Source organism: Gobio gobio, assembly GCF_949357685.1.
Source record: "Gobio gobio genome assembly, chromosome: 1".
Classification (NCBI taxonomy): domain Eukaryota; kingdom Metazoa; phylum Chordata; class Actinopteri; order Cypriniformes; family Gobionidae; genus Gobio; species Gobio gobio.
Window position 1 is genome coordinate 43,003,514 of NC_137097.1, and position 24,903 is coordinate 43,028,416.

General features: G+C 40.8%; 1 protein-coding gene across 1 annotated transcript; it reads right to left on the reverse strand.

Moving 5' to 3' along the window:
* Positions 1-5,507: 5,507 nt before the first annotated feature.
* col1a1a (collagen, type I, alpha 1a) lies at positions 5,508-22,791 on the reverse strand. The gene is made up of 51 exons (XM_079822108.1): positions 22,577-22,791; positions 21,022-21,213; positions 20,633-20,655; positions 20,385-20,420; positions 19,627-19,719; positions 19,117-19,188; positions 18,755-18,799; positions 18,468-18,521; positions 17,971-18,024; positions 17,607-17,660; positions 17,441-17,494; positions 17,289-17,342; positions 17,157-17,201; positions 16,981-17,034; positions 16,600-16,644; positions 16,414-16,467; positions 15,921-16,019; positions 15,758-15,802; positions 15,522-15,620; positions 15,380-15,433; positions 15,054-15,161; positions 14,900-14,953; positions 14,648-14,746; positions 14,491-14,544; positions 13,543-13,641; positions 13,282-13,335; positions 13,120-13,173; positions 12,817-12,870; positions 12,654-12,707; positions 12,359-12,403; positions 12,147-12,245; positions 11,879-11,986; positions 11,652-11,759; positions 11,503-11,556; positions 11,333-11,386; positions 11,147-11,254; positions 10,943-10,996; positions 10,747-10,800; positions 10,474-10,635; positions 9,588-9,695; positions 9,300-9,407; positions 9,137-9,190; positions 8,901-9,008; positions 8,758-8,811; positions 8,535-8,642; positions 8,392-8,445; positions 8,126-8,233; positions 7,753-8,032; positions 7,472-7,662; positions 7,133-7,375; positions 5,508-6,861 (listed from the first exon to the last, which is right to left on the reverse strand). Exons 1-51 carry the CDS (start codon positions 22,656-22,658, stop codon positions 6,715-6,717), a joined length of 4,347 nt encoding a protein of 1,448 aa, XP_079678234.1. The 5' UTR covers positions 22,659-22,791; the 3' UTR covers positions 5,508-6,714.
* Positions 22,792-24,903: the final 2,112 nt, after the last annotated feature.

A 24,903-nucleotide genomic window follows, 5' to 3' on the forward strand; every position in this document is an offset into this window, starting at 1 on the left:
AACGGCTCTCTATCCGCGCCCCTAGCATGAGCTCACCACGCCCTCAGAAATGTTTCCCCCAATCACACGATGAGAACGGCTTCACTCCAGTATGAACTGTCATGTTACATGAAGTAAACATTATGAATGAAACTCACTTGACACTTGCTTTAACATTGTATTGAAGAAAATACGGTTAAATAATGCAGTTGTCAGTACACGTCAGGCTTTTCTTGCGATATTATTGCCGCCCGTCATGTGTACAGATCATTTTCATACATTTTCAGACGCGCTTTCAAACCCTGACACGCAAGTGGTTGCCACGGACGCAGATAGATTAGGTCAGTTCTCTTGCGCGGCTGCTTCACTAGCATCGTCGGCATCGGGAGTTAACGCAGTTTGAGCAGCGGCTCGCATTGATAAGGCTCCGGGTTTGTGTCTGTTACAGACAATCCACCCTCCTCCACTTCAGGTGAAGGAAGGAGAAATGACCGCTCTGTTGCAAAGCTGGCGTCACTCCAGTCATTCTCCATCTTTGCGACTCGCGATCTGACAGCTGTCAGTCAATCCGTCACTGCGGGTCTCAGGCATAGACCGTAAGGTCTCAGGTGCACGCCCTCCGCTCAGCCCCGCCCTCGGTTCGTCCCCTCTGTGTCCACCGGGCTCTGCCCACTTTTCCAGCATTTTTTGAAAATTGCCAGTGGGTGGAGTTAAGCTCTGAGCAGGGGTTTAGTTACCCTTTAACCATGAGAAACTCAAGGTTAGCTGAACAATGACTTCCAACAATAGCAGAGTTTGTGCACCAAGCTTTGTTAATGTAAATGCACAATCCACCACCTTGGTCTTACCGGAGCCATCTAATGTTCTATCCGCCCGGAGTGTGTGGCGTCCCGCTAGCTCAATAGCGGTGTCCGGTATTCCGCTGTTTAACCAGGTTTCCGTGAAGATTAGGACATTACAGTTCAAAAGTTTCTTGCTCTGTGTGATGCTGAGTCGAATCTCCTCCATTTTGTTCACTAGCGACCGTACATTGGCAAGGAAAATGCTGGGTAAAGAGAGCCGGTGTGGTGTTAGCCTTAGCTTAGCTCTTAGTCCTCCACGCTTCACCCGCCTTTGTTTACGATCTCGACGCCGCCTGCGAGCACTTCCGCCCGGCCGGGTAGAGTGCATATAGCCTCGGGTGTCCTAGCGATCTCAGGAAGGAGTCGAAGATTGTCCATAAAACTGTCGGAAATTCGCAAACCAATATCCAAAATCTCACCACGGGTGTACGATGTAAAGGCACAACTGTTCTGCACGAACAGACCCGAGATGAGCAAGAAAAATACAGCAAAATTGCAGAATCTGGAGAGACCCGAGCCTCGCGATGTACTCACGCCGCCATCTTGGGTGTTAAAAAAAACAACAAAAAAAACTAAAGGTTACTTACGTAACCTCGGTTCCATGAGAAGAGGGAACGAGTATTGCGTTGTCGATTAACCTGACGAACCTGGCGAGACAGGGTCTTTTTCCCCTGGCTATGCAAATTCTGCTGCCCCCTGAAGTGGGAATGTTAGAGGGACCTGATTGGTCCTCCCCGCCCAGCGGTTTCGCCATAGGTTCCTGCAGTTGCAGCAGCACAGCCAATCAGCACGCAGCTGCTTCCTGCTGAGGCGCTGTGCAGCTGCACTGCGCTTTACATGGTAATTTTTAGGATAAAAATTTGGGGGAACAACATTTTTTTCAGGGAACCGAGGTTACGTAAGTAACAGGAGCGTTTTGTTTCATTAATACAGTGTATACTTTTTTTCTTGATTTACCCTGAAAGAATGGAAGTGAAATGTGACAACATGACATTGTAACATGTGGTGGGGCACATTGTAACATGACCAAATGACAGCTTAAAATGTTACCTGATATAATAAAAAAATATATATACACAAGACAAACTAAAATATTTTGTCGATAAAATACAATTATTACCTTTTTAAAATAAAATAATGGCATTTTTTAATCATTAAAAATATACAGATTTTTGAGTTTGACAACAAACATATCGCTAAATACAGATAAACAGCATAGTTAATAAAAACATAATAATAATTAATTTCTGAACATTGACTCAGTCATTATTCACCCATTTCTCATGGTTTCTCAAAATAATTAATAAAAGTATAGAATATAATAGCGTAGTTCTCATTGTAATGCAGTGTTGCAACACACCATCTGTGCAACTGGGTCTTCTGCTGTTAGATCAACATTAAAGAACCATCTCAACTGTTAAATAACAGATATAAGATTAAAATAATATCAGATTTGTCATGTTTTAAATAAACACAAAAAACAGAGATGAAAACTAAACTTAAGTAAGAAATTTACTTTTGCTATGGTTAAATAAATGTTCAATGATATTTTCCAAAGATGTTTTAATTTTTGCGCAATTTTTTCTCTTAATAATGTTTATTAGTGTGTGGAAAGTGTTAAACCATGCGTGTTTAACCATAGGTTACAACTAATGCTGCATTCTATTATTTATCCATGTCGGAGCTCCGACTAGGAAGACAGACGTTACCTAGCAACACGCACCAACGCGCCCCCTTTCCTCAGATTTTGCCGCTCGGAAGTTTGGACAACTGTGAGGACACCGAGCAAGAATTCCGAATCGGAATACAAGATGGCTGCGACCTGTGTGACTTGTAAGTATGAATTGTTTTCATTGTTTTTGGACCGATTTAGTTGTTTAAATGTTCATTTGGCAAATATGTTCAGATATCTCTATGCCTAGTAGACCTACAACAAACGTTCATTAAAAAGGGTCCTGTACCCGCCTTTTTCAAACTGGCGCAGCGCTGACTCGCGGTAGGTAACGTTAGAAAATGCATGATTTGATTTGATAACGTTAACCTAGATTATGTTAGCTATTATTAGGCGCATAACCAAGTGTGTGTGCGGAGTGTGGAGCGCGCACTGCATGACGAGGCGCCGTCTATGTTTTTCTCCGACTCGGACGCGCAAAACATACCAGAACGCTTGAAGTGTGGAAGTGACGTCATATCCGAGGGCCGAGTCGGATCGTTGACCATAATGGAACGCACCATAACCCTGCGTTAGGTTGTGCCCCGCGCTCCCTTACACTTTTACCATAGTGAAACATTAGGAAGAATTCTGCTTACACAAGCCAGCTACATATTTACTTACATACATTGTCTTTTTAAATGCCCTTTTCATTGAATTACAATAATTCGTTTTATTATCTACTGTAGGCTACTTGATCCAGTAGAGGGCGCAGGTACAGTCTTCCTGTGTTCGGTTCAGTTGCATAAACTGTTTAGTCATCAAAAAAAAAAAAAAGTTAACTGCTAGTTGGTCAGACCGGGTCTTAAAGGGATAGTTCACCCAAAAACGAAAATTCTGTCATTAATTACTCACGCTCATGTCGTTCCAAGCTAGGCAAGGCAAATGTATTTATATAGCACATTTCATACACTATGTTAATTCAAAGTGCTTTACAACACTATGGTAATTCAAAGTGCAATACTTTGAATTACCTAACACAAACGCTAAACTAACACAAATTAAGATCTTTTTGATGAAATCTGAGAGCTTTGTGCAACTGACACTTGAATGCTTTATATGATGAATAGATTTAATTTAGGCTTTTATTCACATATAAACATTGATTAGCAAACATAAACAGAAGCTCAACAGAACCTGCTCGTTGAACAAATCTCTTTGGTTCTTGCAGAAGCTCAAATGTCCTGCGTATCACTCAAGAATAAACCTCATTGGTTTTCGCACATCAAGCAAACATGCTTGAGCTTCCCTTTACCACAAATGATGTGTGAGTTGATGAATGTTTATATGTTTATATTCAAAAGCCTAAATTAAATCTGTTCATCATATAAAGTGATCCAGTCTCTTCAGAAAATTTGGACAAAACTGCTCAATTAATATGGATTAGTTTTACGATCTCTTTTTGAGGCGTCAGTCAGCAGTCAGTTGCATGGCCGTCAATGGAGGAATAGAAATCTCTCAGATTTCATTAAAATATCTTAATTTGTGTTTTGAAGATGAACGAAAGTCTTGCGTGTTTGGAACGACACAAGGGTAAGTATTTAATAACATAATTTTTGGGGGGTGAACTATCCCTTTAAGACACACAGTCTTAACAAAGTGGCTATTTTTATGCAGTTGGCCCCCAGATCTATAAACTAATGGCTTGAATTAGTCCTCATTTTATTAATAATTTAAACATCCTATACTCCATTTGCCCTGTAAGCACAAAGAACATAGTAGCACATGAAAAATGAAGCCCAGTTTTCCCAATTAACCTAACCTCACTGTATGCATTTCTTACTCATGAGGTGCTCATACAATAAATTTTATGGGAAGATGTTAAAACTATAAAAAAGGAGTAGGAGTAAAGGTTAGTTGAGATATGAATATCTCAACTAACCTTTATTCCTGCTCCTTTTTTATAGGTTTAACGTCTTCCCCTAAAATGTATTGCATGTGCACCACATGCTAATATTTTTGCATAGCCTACATGATTTAGGGAATAAAAACTGAATTTAGAACTAAAACTAAATTAGAAGTAGCTAGATGCAACAGTCACTGCAAGTCATGCAAATAATATGCTAATGATTACACATTTCTTATAATCTTAAGATACTCTTTAAATAAAGCCTACTATTTCACTTTAGTTAGGTTTGCAAAATCTTCCCCTTCCCCGAAGAATTTCAGTATTTGAAGTATTTGAAGTGAAAGTGAGTGCATGGATCCAGTTAGCAGTTTAGATATTCAAGCCCCCCACTACGGAAGCCTCCGCATACCTTATGATACAATGGCCCTGTTGTGTCCTACAGGACTACCACCTTCACCACCTACCACCTTTAGCATTTCAGTGCAGACTGCAGCAAAAGAGCGGTTCTCCTCAGTTTGAGCTCCACAAAAGCTCCACTTTTAAATCTGCTTGGTATTTAAGTATTTAAATATTTAAAAACAAAAAAATATGTTTACAGCAACATCTCTCTCAGCTTTCAAGTCAAAGGAATCCTCTGCTTGCGGATTACATTATCCTCGACAGCTCGGATGACCGATGATTTCAACAGATGTGGAGTTTGGAGCATCAACCAACAACCAGTCCTGATCTGAATTTTCACAAATGGATCGTTTGGATTATCAGTGGAATATTATTCGCAACATCTTGGAGTGCAATGATTTCAAGATGAATTTTTTGTTCAACATAAGTTCTTCAAGGCTGCTCAAGGTTAGTACATACAAACATCAGAACATGCAGTATTTCTTTCTAACATGCTAACTTTAAGTTATTTTGCTCAAAATGTATGTCCTGTTGGTTATGGATTGCTCAGTAGTATAAGAAACTACTTTTGCAAAAACAACATGAAAAAAGCACCAAAAAAGTTGCACATTTCTGATATTTTCTTTAATCTTTCCTTTTAGTCAAAACAACTGTAACAGGTGCAAGCTGTGCTTCATTCAAGTCCATTGGGCAGTCAGGGACGAGTCAAGATCACTTCTGACAAACATAAGGTCGACCACTTAACATGCTTTATTTCAGCATTCAAAATAATTAAAAACATCTCAAATTATTATACATATACAAAATAGGTACAGATCTTCTTGTTTTAACCCCCCTATGGTGTGCTTCTCTCATAATTTTAGGACTTTTCTATTTGATTGCCTGTTTTATGCTTCTTTTAAAAGAAAAAAAAAAAAAAACCTGGGTGAAAACAAAACAAATCCTGATTACAGAAGGGTGGGAAGGAAGTGGGGAAATAGCTGGAAGCAACTGGACAACATTGGGGGGGATATTTTGAAAAGAAACCAAAGGACAACAACCAAAAAGTGTCAAAAGGTGTTTGGAACATAAAAACAGACTCCACCTGCTTATTCTGCACTTGAAAAGACTGTGTGCATCACAGCTACAGTACTGCTTCTTAACAAAAGCTCTGCTGTCTGGCTCTTAGCTTACACGTGAGAAAGAGAGGCATCTGTTACAACTGGGCAGCAAGACACTAGGGTTTCTTTAGCACCAAAGGCCCTTTGAGCAAAAGTGACGAACAATACATTACTTTTAAAGCTTTCAGGACCTCAAGAGGGAAATAGCACCTTTACAGCTGTCATCTTTTAACCATACTTCTGCCAAGTAAAATCCTGACCTGGTGTTGGTCAACACTGGGAATTGCAGGTTTCTTTTTTGAGGTAGCCATAAGACATCAAAACAAAGTTGAACCCCTGTCTCTACTAGATGTACTTTGTGTGATTCTTGAGAGGAACGTTGGCATTCGGCACCCGGTGGTCCTAATGGGGTACAACACAAAGACACTTAAATGTCATTTTACAGATTTATTTAACACCTGAACATGGTACAAAGCATTTGGTTTTGCTCTTTCATTGTCCTTCCTCAGTGGTTGAAAAAAGTCACTGTGATGTTTCTTTAAAACTCCAGGGGGATTTTACACTTTTATAAGCATATATTATTTTCTTGTTGCCAGTGAAACAAATGAGTCTTCTAAAGTATCCTCAGTGTGGGTGGTGACAAAATAGTGGTCCAAAAAAGCCTGATAACACACAACCATTGTCTTCTGAAGCACAGGTCTAAGCAAGTGGACCATTTGGACAGCCAAATTGAATTCTAGGGTTTGGATTTAATGCATAGAAAAGATTTTAGAGAGATGATTGCTAGAAAAAAACACACACGCACACAAACAATCTCAAGTCCAGATTTCTTTTTTACAAGAAGCAGACTGGGCCAACTTCAATGCCAAATTCCTGATTAGGTGCACCAACGTCCATAGGGGCGATGTCAATAATAGGCAGACGGGATGTTTTCGTTGTTTTGTAGTCAATGACTGTCTTGCCCCATGCACCGGTGTGCGACTGGAGAGATGGAAAAAAGGAAAACAGGGATAGAATTAGAACCTTTACAAAACAATTCTTCATGTTGCTATAATAATAAACATTTATGTTGCTAAATTAATGGAAGTTAATTCGGATAAATGCTACTGCTAAATTAATGCATGTTAATGCAATCACATTGATATTAATAGTCAATTTAATAATGTATCTTGTATTAGCTCTCATATTCAAATATGTTGTGATAATAAGATGCTGAATGACTGTGATGGTCACATCATGATCTAGAACTCACCGTGCAACCATCCTCAGTGACGCTGTATGTGAAGCGGCTGTTGCCCTCTGCTCTGATCTCAATCTCGTTGGAGCCCTGCAGCAGAAGAGCCTTCTTCAGGTTGCCAGAAGACTGGTCCATGTATGCAATGCTGTTCTTGCAGTGGTATGTAATATTCTGGGAGGCCTCAGTGGACATGAGGCGCAGGAAGGTGAGCTGAATGTTGACATCCTCGACCTTGGAGCCCTCGCTGCCATACTCGAACTGTAGGTTTTGAGAGGAAAGCACAAGAAAATGAGCAAATATAATAAACAGACACATGAAAAAAATTATACTTTTTGGCCTAGTTGACATCCTCACCTGGAAGCCATCGGTCATGGCCTCTCCGAACCAGACGTGCTTCTTCTCCTTGATGTTCTTGCTTGTGTACCAGTTCTTCTGGGGAATGGAGGAATCAGTTGGGTAGACACAGGTCTCGCCAGTCTCCATGTTGCAGTAGACCTTGATGGCATCCTGGTTGCAGCCCTGGTCAGGGTCAATCCAGTACTCACCTGTGTTTTGTTTTTGAGGAATGAGAGGATTAATGTAGAGCATGACAATGTAGTATGACGACTGTAGAATTGTGCAATTGAAAAACGTACCGCTCTTCCAGTCTGGGTGGCACATCTTCAGGTCCCGGCAAGTGCGGGCAGGGTTCTTCTTGGTGCCATCTGGGCTCATGATGCTCTCAATCTGCTGGCTCAGGGACTTGAGGGTGGTGTCAACTTCCAGATCACGGTCACGCATCACATTGGCATCGTCGGCACGGAAGTGGCGGAAGGGATCAGGGGCCTTCTCCTGTGGCTGGGCAATGAAGCCGATGTCAAATCCACCACCAGAGGGTCCAGGAGGTCCAGGGGGTCCGGGATTTCCAGGAGGTCCCTATATCAGAGAGTAAACAAAACATGGCGGGGTTAAAGTGTATTTTTGATTTACTGGGTGCAAAGTCATGTAGAAAAAGAAAGAATCACCCACAGATGGTCCGATTTCTCCATTGCGACCACGGGGTCCAGGAGGTCCAATGGGTCCAGGAAGTCCGCTCATACCATCCTTACCAGAAGATCCAGAAGATCCAGCAGGGCCCTATTAATACAAAAACAGAAACATCCAAATCCACTCAGAATGATCTTTAAAACACTCAAGCCACTGTGTATATCATTCAACTATTTGATCAAAGCAGAGAAATAATGGTATTATAAACACGCAGCAAGATTATATATTTTATAAATAATAATACTTACTCTAGGTCCAGCGGCTCCAGAAGCTCCAGCAGGTCCAGGCTCTCCTGAAGGTCCCTATGGACAAGAAGAAAAAAAAATCAAGTTATGGATTTTACATGCAAAATGTATACTGTAAGTTCCATAATCTAAACAGAATCACTTACAGGAGGTCCTGGGGGTCCCTGCATTCCTGTAAATCCTCTGTGTCCCTTCATGCCTCTCTCACCAGCCTCACCAGTCTCGCCCTTGTCTCCGCGAGCTCCAGCGGGTCCCTGAATAAAGACATTACACCTCAGACAACAGTATTGTGTATACCACAGATGGAGCTACACGCAGAGTCTGGTTTGGCAATTCTTTGGTGGTTCGAGTCTTTGAGTCAGGACTTACAGAGGGTCCACGGGGACCAGCAGGGCCAGCAGCACCAGCAGGACCAGAAGGACCCTAAGAAGGACAAAATTAATTTGTTTAATCTACTCCCATACTTTTAAGTCATCAACAATTCAATTAATTATTGGAGATGGGACACTTACAGACTCTCCACGATCACCAGTCTTTCCAGCAGGGCCAATGGGTCCAGGAGCACCAGGAGGTCCAGGAGCACCAGGAGTGCCAGCAGAGCCAGTCTCACCACGGTCACCCTATGTCACGAGCGGAAGAACAGAATTTTGTAAGGGGCACCACCACAGTCACACAAACTAATGTGTGGTAAAGAGGTTTGACTACTGAATGTGTTGCATTATGGGAAACCATGAAGGCTGCAGCTCACCTTGGGGCCAGCAGCACCATCACGTCCAGCAGAACCCTCATTACCTGGAGTACCCTAATGTAAAGCAAAGTACATAGGTGTCAACAAGGCAGGACTCTATAGTTTCAGTTTGTTTATGTCAATGAAGTTCAACAGGTATTGGAGTACAGGTGTGCATCCTTACCTCACGACCAGGCTCGCCAGGAGATCCAGCTAATCCAGGGGGTCCCATGGGTCCAGGAGGTCCACGTTCACCAGAGGGACCAGAAGGTCCCTGTTTGCCTGGATCTCCCTAGATGGAATGATGAAGAGATGTATGATGAAAGCTTTACCATGATTGATGCTAAAGAAACCAACTTTCCAACAAGACAAACTCTTGAAAGTAGATACTGGCTGAATTAAACAATTTCATGATTGTATGGCAGTAGATGAGCCATTAAAGAATGTAAAACAAGGGAGCCAGAATACTCACAGATGGGCCGGGGAGACCAGGGAAACCACGCTCGCCTCTTTGTCCAGGGAGACCAACAATACCACGCTGACCAGCAATACCAGCAGGTCCAGGTGTACCAGCAGGGCCCTGCAAGAAAAGAAGGAGGGATATTAGTGCGATAATATAGGAGGTTCATCACAGACAATGTCTTTATTTTATTCATGTCTTTATTTAACTGTGTTCTGTGTTCTTATTGCTCAAAATCATGTATAAATATCTACTAATTTATACTAGCATGGAAATCAAGATGGAGGACAGAGAGTGAATCTTATTTCCCTCTAGCAGAGAATGTATTAGGGCAAACAATTGTGATAACATGCACATAATTGTCTTACAATTCATGGTTTTAATAATAATTAAAAAAAAAATCTCCCAAAGTATAACTACTCAAGTTGTGAATTTGTAAGATAACTGAAAATGACTAAAGAGCATCAAATAAAGAGAAACAAACCCATGAGTTAGGAAAAGGGTACAAATTAATATTATTTAAACCTATAAGTATTTCAAACCATCCTGCCTTTCATTTTGGGGATGACTTGTGAGCGAAGAAACTGAGAGGCCAGTAATAAATAATCTCCTTGATACAGAGTTTATTGGGCCTATACTCAAAAAGAACCATATTAAAGCTTGTCTGCAGTCTGCCTAAAAGTGTAACATGGGCCAGTTGTGCTGTGGGAAAAGGTTTTGTGGTCAGTTGAGACCAGGATAGCATTTTAATGCTCAAATAAATATATGTTGTGCACATACAACTCTGCCAAAAATTTGGCAGAGGATTTTGAGAGACATCTGAATTTGCTTACAGTCATGCATTTAGCAAGGCCAGAAGGTAAGGCAATAATGTTATTGATCGACATGAAAGACTTACATTGGGACCCTCAGATCCAGGATTTCCTTTCTCACCAGGGGCACCAGGTGGTCCAGCAGCACCAACTTCACCAGTGCGGCCAGCAGGTCCAGTCTCACCACGGTTACCTTTCTGGCCCTCCTTGCCAGCGGGTCCAGAAGGTCCTGGGGGTCCAGAGTTTCCCTAAGAAAGACAAGCAATTAGAGAACCGTTGTTAATTATGGAAGAGGATCACAATTAGCACTTTGATGTACAATTTACTACTATGTAAATCATTGTCGTAGAGGTTCTTACAGCAGGGCCGGGAGGTCCAACTCTGCCAGCAGCACCAGGGAAGCCAGTAGCACCCTTAAAAAAGTAAAAATGGATTAGACCAATTGTGATATGTAATTTCCAAGTGTCTTTAAAATCATAACATACTGTAATTTTTTGTTGTGCTCAAGTATTAACATATAACCCAGGAATATGAAATTATGGAAGTCATACTCACAGGGGGACCAGCAGCACCACGGGCACCCTTGGGTCCAGTAGAACCAACAGGACCCTGTATGGCACAAATCAATTTAATTAAAAATGTTGATGACACAACATTAGTAAAGACAACCATGAACATTACATGGATCTAACTTTATAGACCCAAGGAGAATATGTCTGGATGGAGAGATGAGGAGGGGATGATCTGAGAAGGTCACACCTGAGGTCCTGGGGCGCCAGTTGCTCCTGCGGGTCCTGGAGGACCAGAATCACCCTTGGCACCATTGTCTCCAGCCTCTCCCTTAGCACCAGTCAGACCATCGGCACCCTGTTGGAGAGAAATAAGATGTTTGAACTAAGAACTGGCCAACTATATATACTCTATGTACTAGAGTTTGTTACTCACAGGAGGTCCAGCAAATCCAGCGGGTCCTGGAGCACCAGTCTCTCCACGCTCACCCTATTTGCAATGGTAGAACAGAGGATGCCATCAGAACATTTTAGTAAAAGAGCTTCAATGTTTCTTCAAATGATCAATTTTGTGTGTTATATCTGTGCATCAAGGATTGTACTTACAGGTGGTCCACGGGCACCACTAGGTCCAAGAAGTCCAGGAGCACCAGATTCTCCCTATGTTAAAATACAAATGATGACCCATGGTTGAATATGCTCTTTGACTCATCAGCGATTATGGATATATGGAATCTCGCACAAAAGACACTCACCTTGTCACCAGGAGCTCCAGCAGGTCCAGGAGGTCCAATTGGTCCGGTCATACCACGGATGCCATCTTTACCAGGGGCACCATCAGTACCCTTGGCACCTTGGTCACCCTGGGATAAGAGTTTGTTATCAGTTTTGAGAATTTGTGCCATTCCAGTAATTTGCTCACTTGCTGTGAATTAGTACTGAGTTGCTGAGAAGTTGACAGAGGTGCATCATTAGTACTCACTCTGTCGCCCTTAAGACCTGGCAGACCAGCAGAACCACGCTCGCCAGGCATTCCTTGAAGTCCGGGAGGACCCTGAGCGCCAGGAGCACCTTGGGCACCAGAGTCACCCTAAGAAAGCAAGAAAAATGTTGATACATACGGTCATTTGATATCATTTTCTTCAGGACTTTGATTCTCATTTTGGGACATCTTCTGGATTTTGTTTAGCCATTTGCAAATAATGTGTGTTATAACTTCAACAAAGTGTGTCAGGACAGGTGAGACTCACCTTGGCACCATCGTTACCAGCTGAACCAGGAGAACCGCGAGCACCAGCAGGACCAGCAGGGCCAGGGGCACCACGCTCACCAGTGAATCCTCTGTCACCCTAGGTAAAAAGTAAATAGATATACCATCAGTTCTTGTCCATTTCACATATCTAGAACTAGAATTAAAATTATGGGCTGGGTGCCATTTGGTGATCATGCTGTAGATACTCACTCTGGATCCAGAAGGACCAGGAGCTCCAGCCTCTCCAGGAAGACCCTGTAATAGGTCAAAGAAGGCAAATCAGTATTGTGTCACCTGGCCTTTCATTTCTAATGAGGGTTTCCAAGGGACTTAATTGCTGTTGCCCATGCAATTGTCAAAGAAAGTACATGTTTATGCATAGTATCCTTGCAAGCAATGCTGAACATTCATTAATCCCTTCTAATCATTTTAGATATTTGGTTCACATCTTCTGGTTTATATAATAAACAGCAGTTCCATATCAACACATTGGCTAGCAACTTACCTGCTCACCAGACTTGCCAGGCTCACCAGTAGAACCCTGAGGTCCTGTCAGACCCTGTCATTTAGATGCATAAAAAAGAGATTAGCATATTGATGTCAATATCTATAACAAAAATATTGTGTGTTGAGTGGATGGGATGGGTAAGATGAGTGGGCACACTCACCTGGAATCCGGGAGGACCAGCAGGTCCCTGTTCACCTCTCTCACCAGAAGGCCCCTTTATCATGAGACACAGTGTAATTATAATTCAAGTAATTATACCTCATTGTTATTGTGAGTATTATTGTAAAGTAGTAGATGGAAGAACAATATAAGTTGAAGCTATATATTTTAATGTTGTATTTATGGCCATTATATGAACATTTGAGACAGTTTGTATAATAGATTAGCAGGACCACTGTTTAAAATGAGACTGAAATAATGTTAAATAACAAGATGCATTATGGGATATTGAAGTGCAACTCACAGCAGGTCCAGGAGCACCAGGGGCACCAACATCACCGTCCTTACCGGGAGCGCCCTATAGTTAAGCATAAAACACAATAGAATAAGGCCCAGACTAAGATGCTATGAACCAAAAAGGGTAAAAGATGACTGTGGTGTTGAAAGCAAAAGCACAGATACTTACGGTGGCACCGAGAGCACCCATCACACCTCTCTCACCAGGTTTGCCACCCTCACCCTGCACAAGGGCAAAAATAAACATCACACTTTTAAAATGTTTTTGTAACAAATGCACACTGAACCAGAACTCAAAAGTTTCTTAGACATAAAAAAATTAGCTATCAAGGTGTGATTGTCTGCATTGTGGATATGCAGTGAGAATACTGACAGTTTATAGTGTAGTTTGTTTCAAACTGAAAGAGTCAAGAGAGTTTAGTGCACTCACAGCAGCACCCTTAGGTCCAGGGAATCCCATGACACCAGGCTGTCCTCTGGCTCCAACGGGGCCAGGTGGTCCAGGGCGGCCATCTTGTCCAGCATTACCCTATTAAATATAAAGCAAAAAGACCTGTGAGCTTTGATCCTTTGATTCTTTCTACAGATATGAATATCTGGGTATGAGATGGTATGTATGAACGAATGGGAAACACTTTACAATAAGGTTTCATTAGTTAACATTAGTTAACTACTTTAGTTAACATGAACTAAGAATAAGTATTTATTCATCTTAGTTCATTTAAATTTAAACATTTACCAATACATTATTAAAATCAAAAGTTGTATTCGTTAACATTAGTTAATGCACTGTGAACTAGCATGAACAAACAATGAATGACTATTTTTATGAACATTAATAAATACTGTAACAAATATTGCTCATTGTTAGTTCATGTTAATACACTAACTAATGTTAACAAATGAAGTGTTACCAATGAATATATGGTATGGGAATGTATTAATTTGGAGGTGATTAACGCCCAGTTTCACAGATAACGCTTAAGCCTAGTCCCAGACTAAAATGCATGTTTGAGCTGTTTTAACTGAAAGCGACTTGCACTGACATATCTTAAAATATGTCTACTAAAGTCTAATCCTGGCTTAATCTAAGACCTGTCTGTGAAACCAGGCCTATGGGTTTGATTAATTTAGGTCTCTTTTTTTAAAGCTGCTTTTGACCGCTTGGATTGAGAAAGAAAAAGCAGCTTTAAAAAAAGAGACCTAAATTAATCAAACCCATAGGCCTGGTTTCACAGAAATTTAGGCTTGATATTGTTGGATTTCAAACACTGGACCCAACCAGTAGTATACTAGACCACTTAAGCACGCATTTGGTTTATCTGTTATGGTGTATTGGGTTTGTAGAGATATTATGGAGAATTGTGTGGGCACTCACAGATGGTCCGGTCTTTCCATCAGGTCCAGGGCTGCCAGGGCTACCAGTCATACCCTGTAAGTGGCATGAAGACAGATGGAGTCAAACACTGACATACTAATACACAATCAATCCCACCAATGATATATAACATTCCTGCTGATGCCAATTTTCTCACCTTGGATCCTGGCATACCAGGTTCACCATTGCGGCCAGGCTCACCAGTGGCACCCTTAGGTCCAACAACTCCAGGGCCTCCACGCTCACCAGGGGCACCCTGTTACAGAGATCAGAAAGAGTTGCACCATTTACCATTGCTGAAATATGATATATGAATATGATAATAACCTAAACAGGCATTTTGCACCAATTTTCTGCTTAGTTGCGAACATAATTTGTATGAAATATTTTATATCTTTTGTAGACCTACCTTGAGACCAGCGGATCCATCAGCTCCAGGGAAACCACGAGCACCAGGAGCACCCTGCACAAAGAGGTGTGTAGAATTGTTATGGTCTATGCCACTTTTAAGGTTATTACTAGTATTTTCGATTATCTGGAGAGGTTTAAGTGTGGGTACATACACGTTCACCAGTGGGTCCACGGGCACCAGCAGAACCGGGCTCACCACGGGCTCCTCTCTTGCCTTCCTCACCAGATGGGCCAGGGGGACCCTGAACTCCTTGGGCACCCTGGGTAAGCACACAAGAAAAAAGAAGATGGTTAGAAATGAAACGATTAGAAATCAATTCTTGTATAATAATTGCTTTGTCAGTTCTAGGGCACTGGTTTTACAAAGCTGTGGAATGTTTCAACTAAATGTGCATGATAAGATTGACATAAAATGTTTTAAAAATGATAAAGAGAGTGACAAAGTTTTCTAGATCAAATAAGTGAAGTTTATACTTACAGCCTCTCCCTTAGCACCAGCCTCTCCTTTGTTACCAGGGGCACCGACCTCACCCTGTAAAATGTAAATGTATTTGTGTGAAATAATTCACATTTTGTTTGAAAAAATGTGGCTGATGATCTGAGAAGATATGGACACTTACGGTGTTACCCTTAGGGCCAGGGGCACCAGAAGCTCCAGCAGCTCCGGGAGGACCACGAGGTCCAGGGAAACCAGGAGCACCAGCAATACCAGGAGTTCCCTGTAGGTGGCAGCAGAGAGTAACAAAGACGGGGGCGTTAATTTAACAACACCAAAGTTCCTATCCAGGAAGAGGAAATATTTTGGCATAAATTAGAACTTTTATCAACAAGAGCATTTGATTAAACCGATACTTACAGGACCACCCTTGGCACCAGCGGCACCATCAGCTCCATTGTTACCCTACAGTAGAAGGAAAGGAAAATGGACAAGGTGGTCAGGACTTATCTACACAAATAATTGAAATTTAGGGCCGAAAAAAATATGATATTATATTTGATGTTTCAAATAATCTACTCACAGCGGGTCCCGCAGGGCCAGCAGGTCCAGGGTTACCAGCCTCACCACGGGCTCCTTGGGGTCCCTCTGAACCACGAGCTCCCTGAGGACCAACCTCTCCCTGGGGAAAGCAAAGAGCAAGAGTGAGATGGGTCAACATAATGAAGAGGCATCTCAATTGTCAATGTAAATGAAAAATTGTGTTTATAATCCATAAAAAACCCTTAAGATGATCAATATCTCTATGACACTAGAAGATAAGTTTCAGCATGATGATTAAATTAAATTAAATCAAGCTCCAAACAAATATTAAGTTAAAATAAATAAACTTTGACCTAATAACACATTTCCAAAGATCGACTCTCGGCCTACATAATCGAGATGATTGACAGAGTTGTTGAGAACACTGACATCTGGCTCTATTGGCTCTAAATACAGTGCCACGGTGCATCCTAGCTATTTGTTTGGTTTTATTTGGAGTTCAAATATGATCAAATATGATTTTTTTTTTTTACCTTAGATCCAGGGCCACCAGGGAATCCTGGGGGACCAGCAGGGCCAGTTGGGCCCTAAAAAAGAAAAAGAAAAGAAATTATAGTGAGTTTTTTACTCATCATCATTTTTCAGATTAATTCATGTCTGGTGGGTTCACAAAAAGAATCTGGTCAGAATCTGATTTTAAATAAAAAAAGGCGACTTACAGGAGGACCAGCAGCTCCAGCGGCACCATCATTACCACGAGCACCCTGAAAAATTGAGAAGCTGTGATTATTTGGAACTAATTCATTATATATTATATTATACATTATATATTATATATATTACAAAGTGTAATCTGCGCACTATAGAGGACAGGACTTAGATAAAGGATTGATAAATACTGCGCTTTATGTTTGAGGGATGCCTTTGATAAAGGCTGTTAAGCTACTGTGAAATGCTCAATATCACTGTCTGTCCTTTGTTAACAAGGTAAAGCACGTCACATCTACAAATTATGTATAACACTGCAACATAAGTCATATATCAGGACAATAATAAAGTACTGATCACTTCAGGGTTATAAGGTTATACGGGTTACTTACAGCAGAGCCAGGAGGACCAGAACGGCCTCTCTCGCCAGGCAGACCACGAGGACCCTGCGAAACAGTTACATTAGAAAGGACAGCGAATGTGAGAGAATCTGCGAGAATTTTTTTTGCAAAATAGCATGAAAGTCATGCTTAAATATGTAAATCGAGTGTGAATAGATTATATTTACCATAGCACCAGGAGTTCCGTTCTCACCAGAGGCACCAGCCTCACCCTAATGGACAAAACAGGATGTTAAGTGGTCTGCTTACTGTGAAATTTAGGTTTAAAGTGTAATACTGATTTTAAATTCAGATTTCACCTTAGGTCCAGCAGGGCCAGAATCTCCCTTAGCTCCATCTAGACCGCTGAATCCCTGAAGTACAGAGGATGCAGGTAAAGATTTAATTAATGTAGGCATAGGTCGATAGTCATCAAACGAAAGGAACCACTTCCTAGAGCTAGAGCACTCACTCTGTGTCCCTTGATGCCTGGAAGTCCAGGGGTTCCGGGGAATCCACGAGCACCCTAGGGAGAAAGAGAAAGGTCTTACAGTCTTTTCTCCTTTTGTGGGTCACACGCCATAATTCTAATAACTAATATAATACAGTGTTTTCATCCTGTGAAGAGCAACACTCACCTGTGCGCCAGAGGGTCCGCGCTCACCAGGGCGACCGGGTTTGCCAGACTCACCCTACAGAGTCAAGAGAGAAACAGATAAGAAAAGGAGAAAAAAAGCTGAATGAAAAAAGAACGAGGCACTGTTTAAACCCTAGAATGAATTATGAGAAATGCATGCTATTTCACTGTCACTGTTTTCTGATGTTTCTTTATCCGTTTCTCTATGATGTTGATAAATAATATAATGCTTGGCTTCCTGAAATCTTAGATGAACAATATAATGTACTATAACAGAGCTACACTGCAATTACTAATGAAGTTAAAAAAAGGTTCTTACATCATCTTAAACCACAATCTAAAAATGACAAATGTAGATTACTTACATCCTCTCCGTTCTTTCCAGGGGGACCAGCAGCACCACGGGGACCCATTGGACCCTAAAGCAGGAAAACCACAGAAAAAAAACTAGGTTAGGGAAAACATTTGTCTATGTGAGTGTATTTTTATGTTTGACATTGTGGTGGCATGAGTGAGTCACACTTTGGCATGTGAATTATGATGAAAAAAGGGAAATATTGACTAAAATGACTTTTTGCTGGCCAGTAAGACACCTCTGTCATACAAATAAAAAGGCTTGACGTCATGCATCCACTCAGTAGAAAAGCAATCTAGGTGTCTGAGGTCAAGAATCATGACCCCTGTACCATTTTGACCTCATTTGACCCAAATGAGTCAAACTGGGGTCACATATGTAAGTAGGTGAGAGTAATATTTATGTGGGTGAATGTTAACGGGTAAAGGGATTGACCTTAGATATTTACTGAGAAAAATCTGTGTGTTTGATTAGATAGATGTACAAATGATTTATTCAGATACTCACAGGAGCACCAGCCTCACCAGATTCACCAGGGGGGCCAGTAAAACCTTGGGGTCCCTGTATGGGGAGGACAAAAAGCACAAATTACAAAAAGCACAAGCCTGAGGAACACTTTTACATGATAGAAGCGAGATTACATGATAACAACAACAACAACAAAAACATTATATTTGCATGATGCATATTTATCTATAAATTAAATTATGATTTCCAATATAGAACTGGTTTAAACATAGTAGATGTCAGGATGATAAGATTTGTAAGAACTGTATAAGCAAAGGAGTACTCACAGAAGCTCCAGGAGGCCCAGGGGCTCCACGGGGGCCCATAGGTCCCTGTAAAAAAGAAACAGAAGATACAGTCAATAAACCTGACAAAGTAACAATTGGTGAACATATTGTTCAAGGGATATTTAGTTTGAATCTACATGCTACACATGCATTGTATTGGTCTACAGTGAGTTCTGTTCAGATCAAGCATATACTAAGCAGCTGATTTGATGCTGTCTGTTAATAAAAATATGAATGGTGATTATATAGAGAGTGGGCATGCATATTGTACATTTATTGAAGTGACATTTGCATCACTCAGGGGTTTGTAGGATGCATGCATTTATAGGAATATGCGTAGGTTTGCATGTGTGCATTTTTACCATGGGGCCTGGGACGGCCATTGCTGCTCCGGATTTCTCATCAAAACCACCAGACATCTGAGGAGAAAAGTTCTGTGGAGGGACAAGGAGAAAAAGCAAAGACCTTGTCAGTAATTTGGACTGGGTCCATTTAGTTCTTACAAAGGATGAGATGAGAGACCCTTTAAAAGGGATATGTGCTCATCTCAGCACAGGACAGGATAAAAGATAACTGAAGGAATCTAGCAAGCTCATGTTCAGGGGCTAATTTTGAGCTTCATCCCAAGATTTGCATGCCTGTGTGCAACTGTAGCTACTGCCCTGAGGGCGCTGTCCACTTTAATGGTGCTGAAATGTGTCAGCCCTGTGACCTGAAGGTCTTTTTAATGTGATTTGATTTCAGATTCTGGCCTAGACCAACTCTAGAAGTTTTGCTCCTGGCCTGAAGTTACATTTAAATCTCACCTTTCACCTATCTGCTGGAGAAATTGAGAAAGTGAGTATTTTCTCACTTTAGGTTAAGATACTTACTCCACCAAGGCCAGGAGGTCCAGGGGGGCCTGGGGGCCCAGGAAGGCCAGGCTGTCCAGGGATTCCGTCATTGCCGGGAGGGCCGGGAAGACCCTGTTTAAGATCAAGGGAAAGAAAAATTAGGATTTAAGGGGATGAGGCAGATGCTTCACTATGGTACAGAAAGGGTTGTACACTGAGAGCAGCTCACATCAAAGCCCTTACAGTTCAAAATGATGCACCACATCTATAGATCAGTCCTTTTTACTTGGTAGAGGTATAATTAGTGGAAAGTAGAGGGCTGATATATAATTCTGTTGTCTTTTTACATTAAATACAGACCAAATTATCTCTCTGTGCCTCATCGCAAAAGCTCACCACGAATACCATAGACAAACTAGACCATCTGCATGTGCTTGTAGCATAATTGAGATGTTATGAAGACATCTCAGAAGTAAAGCATATCATTAGTGCTGCTGCTATTTGCTTATATATATATATATATATATATATATATATATATATATATATATATATATATATATATATAAGCCTATATAAAACCATGCATAGCTTCTCAAATCAACTCAAAATCTCAAATATATATACATATATAGTCTTTAGGAATAATTTATATAAGATTTGTGCAGCGCTAATGACAGCTGATTTGGAATAAAAAAAAATTTGGTCTCCAAGAACTTAAAGATGTTCATCGAGTAAACAAAACCCTTGATGAAGCAATAAAACAGATGCATAAAAAGAGTGAAATATGAACCTACCCTCTCACCCTTCTCACCGGCAGAACCTCTAGGTCCCTAAGAGAGAGTGATGAGCACAAAGGAGTTCATAAGGATTTGTTTTCCCAGATAAGTAACGTAACAACTTTTAACTAGTTTCAAATGAGTTAAAAAGATGCTATACTTATTGCACTATTGATACTGGCCATTTGACAAGATTCTTTTATGAAGCAATGAACTGAAAACTTATTTGAGGCAATATAAGCTGATAAAAGTAAAGCCAAATTTACCTCAACACTGGGTTCCTGGAAATCTATACAATTGAGGGGGGAAAAGAAAAAGAAAAATTAAAACCATATAAAAATATAGATTAATTAGATGCCTCTTATCAATTCTAATCAACAATCAGCCTAACAAGTGAGTCTCTGCCTTTTCCCAATTAGATTTGAGGCCTTGAGCCTTGATTTAGGCCCAGCCTACTAGACCAAGGACCAAGCAAAAAAATAATCCAGTGAATGACCATAAGGCTGGAAGCTTGAAGATCACATTTAAAAATCCAAGGAAGGGGAATGTTGTGGATCCATAAGAATTTCCTCAGACATTTAAATGAGGGGATGTGGGGTTGTTCTGTTTGCCCAAGGTTAAGAAAAAACGGTGCGTGAGAATCAAGGCGTCGTACCGTCGTCTGGGCAGACGGGGCAGCACTCGTCGTGGGGAATCACTGGGTTGGGGCAGTCGGTTGTGTCTTCGCAGATCACCTCGTCGCACATAACGGTGCCGCTGTCGCACACGCAGATTTGGCATGGCTCTGGTTTCCAGACGTCCCTGTCATTGTAGACCTGGCCGTCCAATGTGCAGCTGCCGCCTGTGCCTAAGGGAATAAACGAGTCAAATAGTTGCATGAGTATAAAAGTTTGTTATTTGAGTATGATTTAGTATATTTAATGTCCAGGTGAGCGTGTTTCTTGTCGTCCACGTGAGCCTAAATCAGTGACGGAAGGTGGGAAATGCTGACACCGTATGCACTTTTTGTCGCCTTTAAATAACCTTCAGGTCTCTAAACTGAAATCTTAAAAGGAAAGTGTGAAGGTTTTGGCATTATATCAACTGAAATAAGGCAAACTCTTCGGCATTTTGCTTTGTAAACATTTCACTTAGACGTGGGAACAGAATAGCGGGCGCACCTTTACTTTTGCTTGAAAATGTTTGGTTTGAAAATGACCCCTAGGTGGCGTAGTGCCGTCAGGCCCAGGTTCCATTATTTAGAGGAAAAGGCTTGAGGGGAAATTTCCACGTCTGCTGAAGCTGACCGTCCATCATGAAGTAATTGAAAACTGTCGGCTTGGCAACGACTAACGTTTTCCTTCAGTGGAAAGTCTGCAGGGTCCACATGTGTTTTCAATCATCATAACAGAGGGGGAAAGTGAATGGGATGGGATGGGATGGGGGATTGGCAAAATATGATGTCATTGCACATTTAACCACCAAGTGGCGCTGTGATACTGCCTGAAATAGGCTACGCAAGCCCTTCAGATGGTAAAATACTTAAAGATATTAAAATATTAAAGTAAAAAGAAAAGCAAAACGTTTAAACTAATATTCTTTCTTTATTAGGCTACTGTACAGAAAACCAAGTAGGCTTGTTTTAATGTAGTTAGCAGACTTCACTATCCAGTTTGGAGAGATGCTTATCCAAGAATGAGATCATCTCTTTTTTTGTTTGGGGAAAAACTTTTTTTGTGACTAAGCTGCTTGTTTTTTTTTCACCTGGCCAATTTTATCACTAGGCCAGGACTTCACTTTTATTTCTCTCAAAGTTTTAGGTTCCACATTTTTATCTGTTAATTCTCATTATTGAGCACATTATGGAGTATTTGGTCTTCTCTTCCCTGTCTGCTTTTCTCATTTAGCAGCTGCTGAGGACAACAAATTGCGCGTGGAGGAGAATCCCCAAACCTGTGCCAACTTGTCTCCAAAGGCTCGCGCATGCAGAGCGTGAAAAGGCCCAGTGGGTCTAATGCATATCCAGACTAAGCAAATATTCTTCTCCCATTCCAGAAGAAAACATAATCTATGCTTAAGGTTAGAGGGAAAACGCCTGCATGCCTTTTTTGGTCCTGAGAGAATAGTTTCTCTTGCTGTTTCTACAGCATCACAAAATAGCCTCACTGCTTCACTTTTGCACCCACTAACCTCCAGCAAAGCTTGAAAAGTTACAGAAAAGTTATACTCACGATCATCTTCGCCTTGTCCTCTTGCCAAAAGCACCGTTGCGCTAAGCAACAGCGCCAACCGAATATCCACAAAGCTGAACATGTCTAAATATTAGACATGTAGACTCTTTGAGGCGAGGGAAGTTCTTTTTTTTCCTTTAGACTCCAATCATACACGGTAGGGTCCGGTCTTCTGTGATTCCAATCCAGACCCCAACAGAAACTCCCTACTGCCTAAACCAACTCTAGGTCCTGGCTTTTATACCCCAAACTTTCTGGGAGGCGCCGGGCGCAGCAGATAACTCAAGCATGTTCACGTTTAATAGAATAGCGTCCCTCCTTCACCGGACAGGGGGGCTGTCTTCACAACGTTTTCAGAACTAACATCTAAAGAAACCTGATCTCTTAATAAAAAGGTAAGGGTTTGCTCTCAAAACTTCTTTTTGGCTAAGCTAGGATGTGTGCCAAGGTGACCACCTGCATTGTGGGCATATCACCGGACTTTTGTTTCAATCTTGAATATTCTGGAAAGACCTCTTGACCAAAGACCTTCTTCAGATCAGGACCTGGAGACGAGGACCACGCAATGCTTTCTGAACTAAATTTGTTTTCGTTTCTTTATTCATTTGTATACCGACGGTACAATCTGTTTTTTTTTTTGTAGACAGTCTACTGTAGTCCAGTTCATTTTTTTTCTATTAGTAGATTTCTGCAGCCATCTATCTATCTATCTATCTATCTATCTATCTATCTATCTATCTATCTATCTATCTATCTATCTATCTATCTATCTATCTATCTATCTATCTATCTATCTATCTATCTATCTATCTATCTATCTATCTATCTATCTATCTATCTATCTATCTATCTATCTATCTATCTATCTATCTATCTATCTATCTATCTATCTATCTATCTATCTATCTATCTATCTATCAGCCTATTAGTATTAAAATAGTGATTCCATAGTTATTTATGTTTGTATACAATTTATGTTTTTATTATTTGCACCTGAAATTTTAAGCCACATATACAGTATTTCGTTTTATTTGTTCTATGTAATTGTGTAATTGTGCTTGGTGCATTTTTGAAATGTAAATGCCTTATATTCTGATGCTGATTCAGGATGGACACACTTTCTTGTTAATAAAAGCAGAATAACAACTTTGTTTCCCCCCCATTCTTTTCATTTGTCACCATGAATTCTATCATTTAGGCTTAGGCTACTTGATTTTACGATTGTTGAAATGCCATGTGTTTCAACTCAATTTTAGTCATCGATAATTAAATTCTACGTGGACGAAAAGTTCCACGCACTTATCACTGCAGGGGTGCCACCTTGGCATCAATTTATTTACAACAGCGATTCAAGTTCTTTTTTCAATTTTAGTGGGCAATTATATAGGCTATATGTTTTATTTGTATATTTGTTACAGTGAAAAAAAAACACACTTGTAATAATAACAGAAAGAAAGAAAAACACAAATATGGCCTAGAGACTATATTAACGGAATACCCTCTTAAAAGGTGCACCGTGCATATCCTTAATACGCGGCCACGCACGAGCCATAAAAAGTGATTTGGCATGCGAGCGGCTGCATCTCTCTTCCGCAAGACACGTCGCACCTCGGGAACTGCCCAATCAGAGCTTACGCTCTCCCCCTCTCTCTTCATCTCCATAGCAGTGTCTCATCCAAGAGCTGCGTCTGCCTCCTTATTCCGTTCAGAATAATGAAAGGAGTCGCGAGCCTTGAGAGAAAGGGAGGGAGGGAGGGAAAGAAAGAGAGAGAGAAAACGCCACCTCATCGCTTTCAGGTGCACGTAGGGTCAGTCGCGAGGAAAGCACTTGTGCTACATTCACACACACTATGGCAGGTCAAAGGCATAATGGGAAGGATTTCATGTACATTTAAACTAATAACCTACTAAAAAAAAATATTCTAACAATTGCAGACTATGTTAAGGGGTCTTATTTTTTTTTGTTAAGCAGTTCAGTGTGTGAATGCATGTGCTTAATACATAAATTACGGCACTCAACTTTTCTAAACATTTTTATTTTAGAGTAATAGTTACTTTATATCATTTATTTACATTATTCACTTAGCAGATATATCCAAAAGCAACTTGCAAATAATTAAAAGCGAGCAGAAGAACAAATTATTAGCATTAGTTTTAGTATCACAATACTAAATTTGAGTACAAAAGCTGAAGAATTATAAGTAGAGAAAAGACGAAAGATAGCTTATTCATATTTATTTTTGCTTTCTTTGGTAAAATGCACCAAATCACTGGCGACACTCACTGTAACCGCTCTACAAATCCACAAAAATGAACTGTTTTGCTTA

Excerpts from the sequence above, each read along its gene's own strand:
- col1a1a (XM_079822108.1), bottom strand. The coding sequence starts at position 22,658 with ATGTTCAGCTTTGTGGATATTCGGTTGGCGCTGTTGCTTAGCGCAACG. Across the intron at positions 15,434-15,521 it reads CTGGCCCTAAGGGTAACACC|GGTGAGGTCGGTGCCCCTGG; the intron begins GTAAGTGTCCAT and ends TACATTTTACAG. Across the intron at positions 7,376-7,471 it reads CCATGACCGATGGCTTCCAG|TTCGAGTATGGCAGCGAGGG; the intron begins GTGAGGATGTCA and ends CAAAACCTACAG.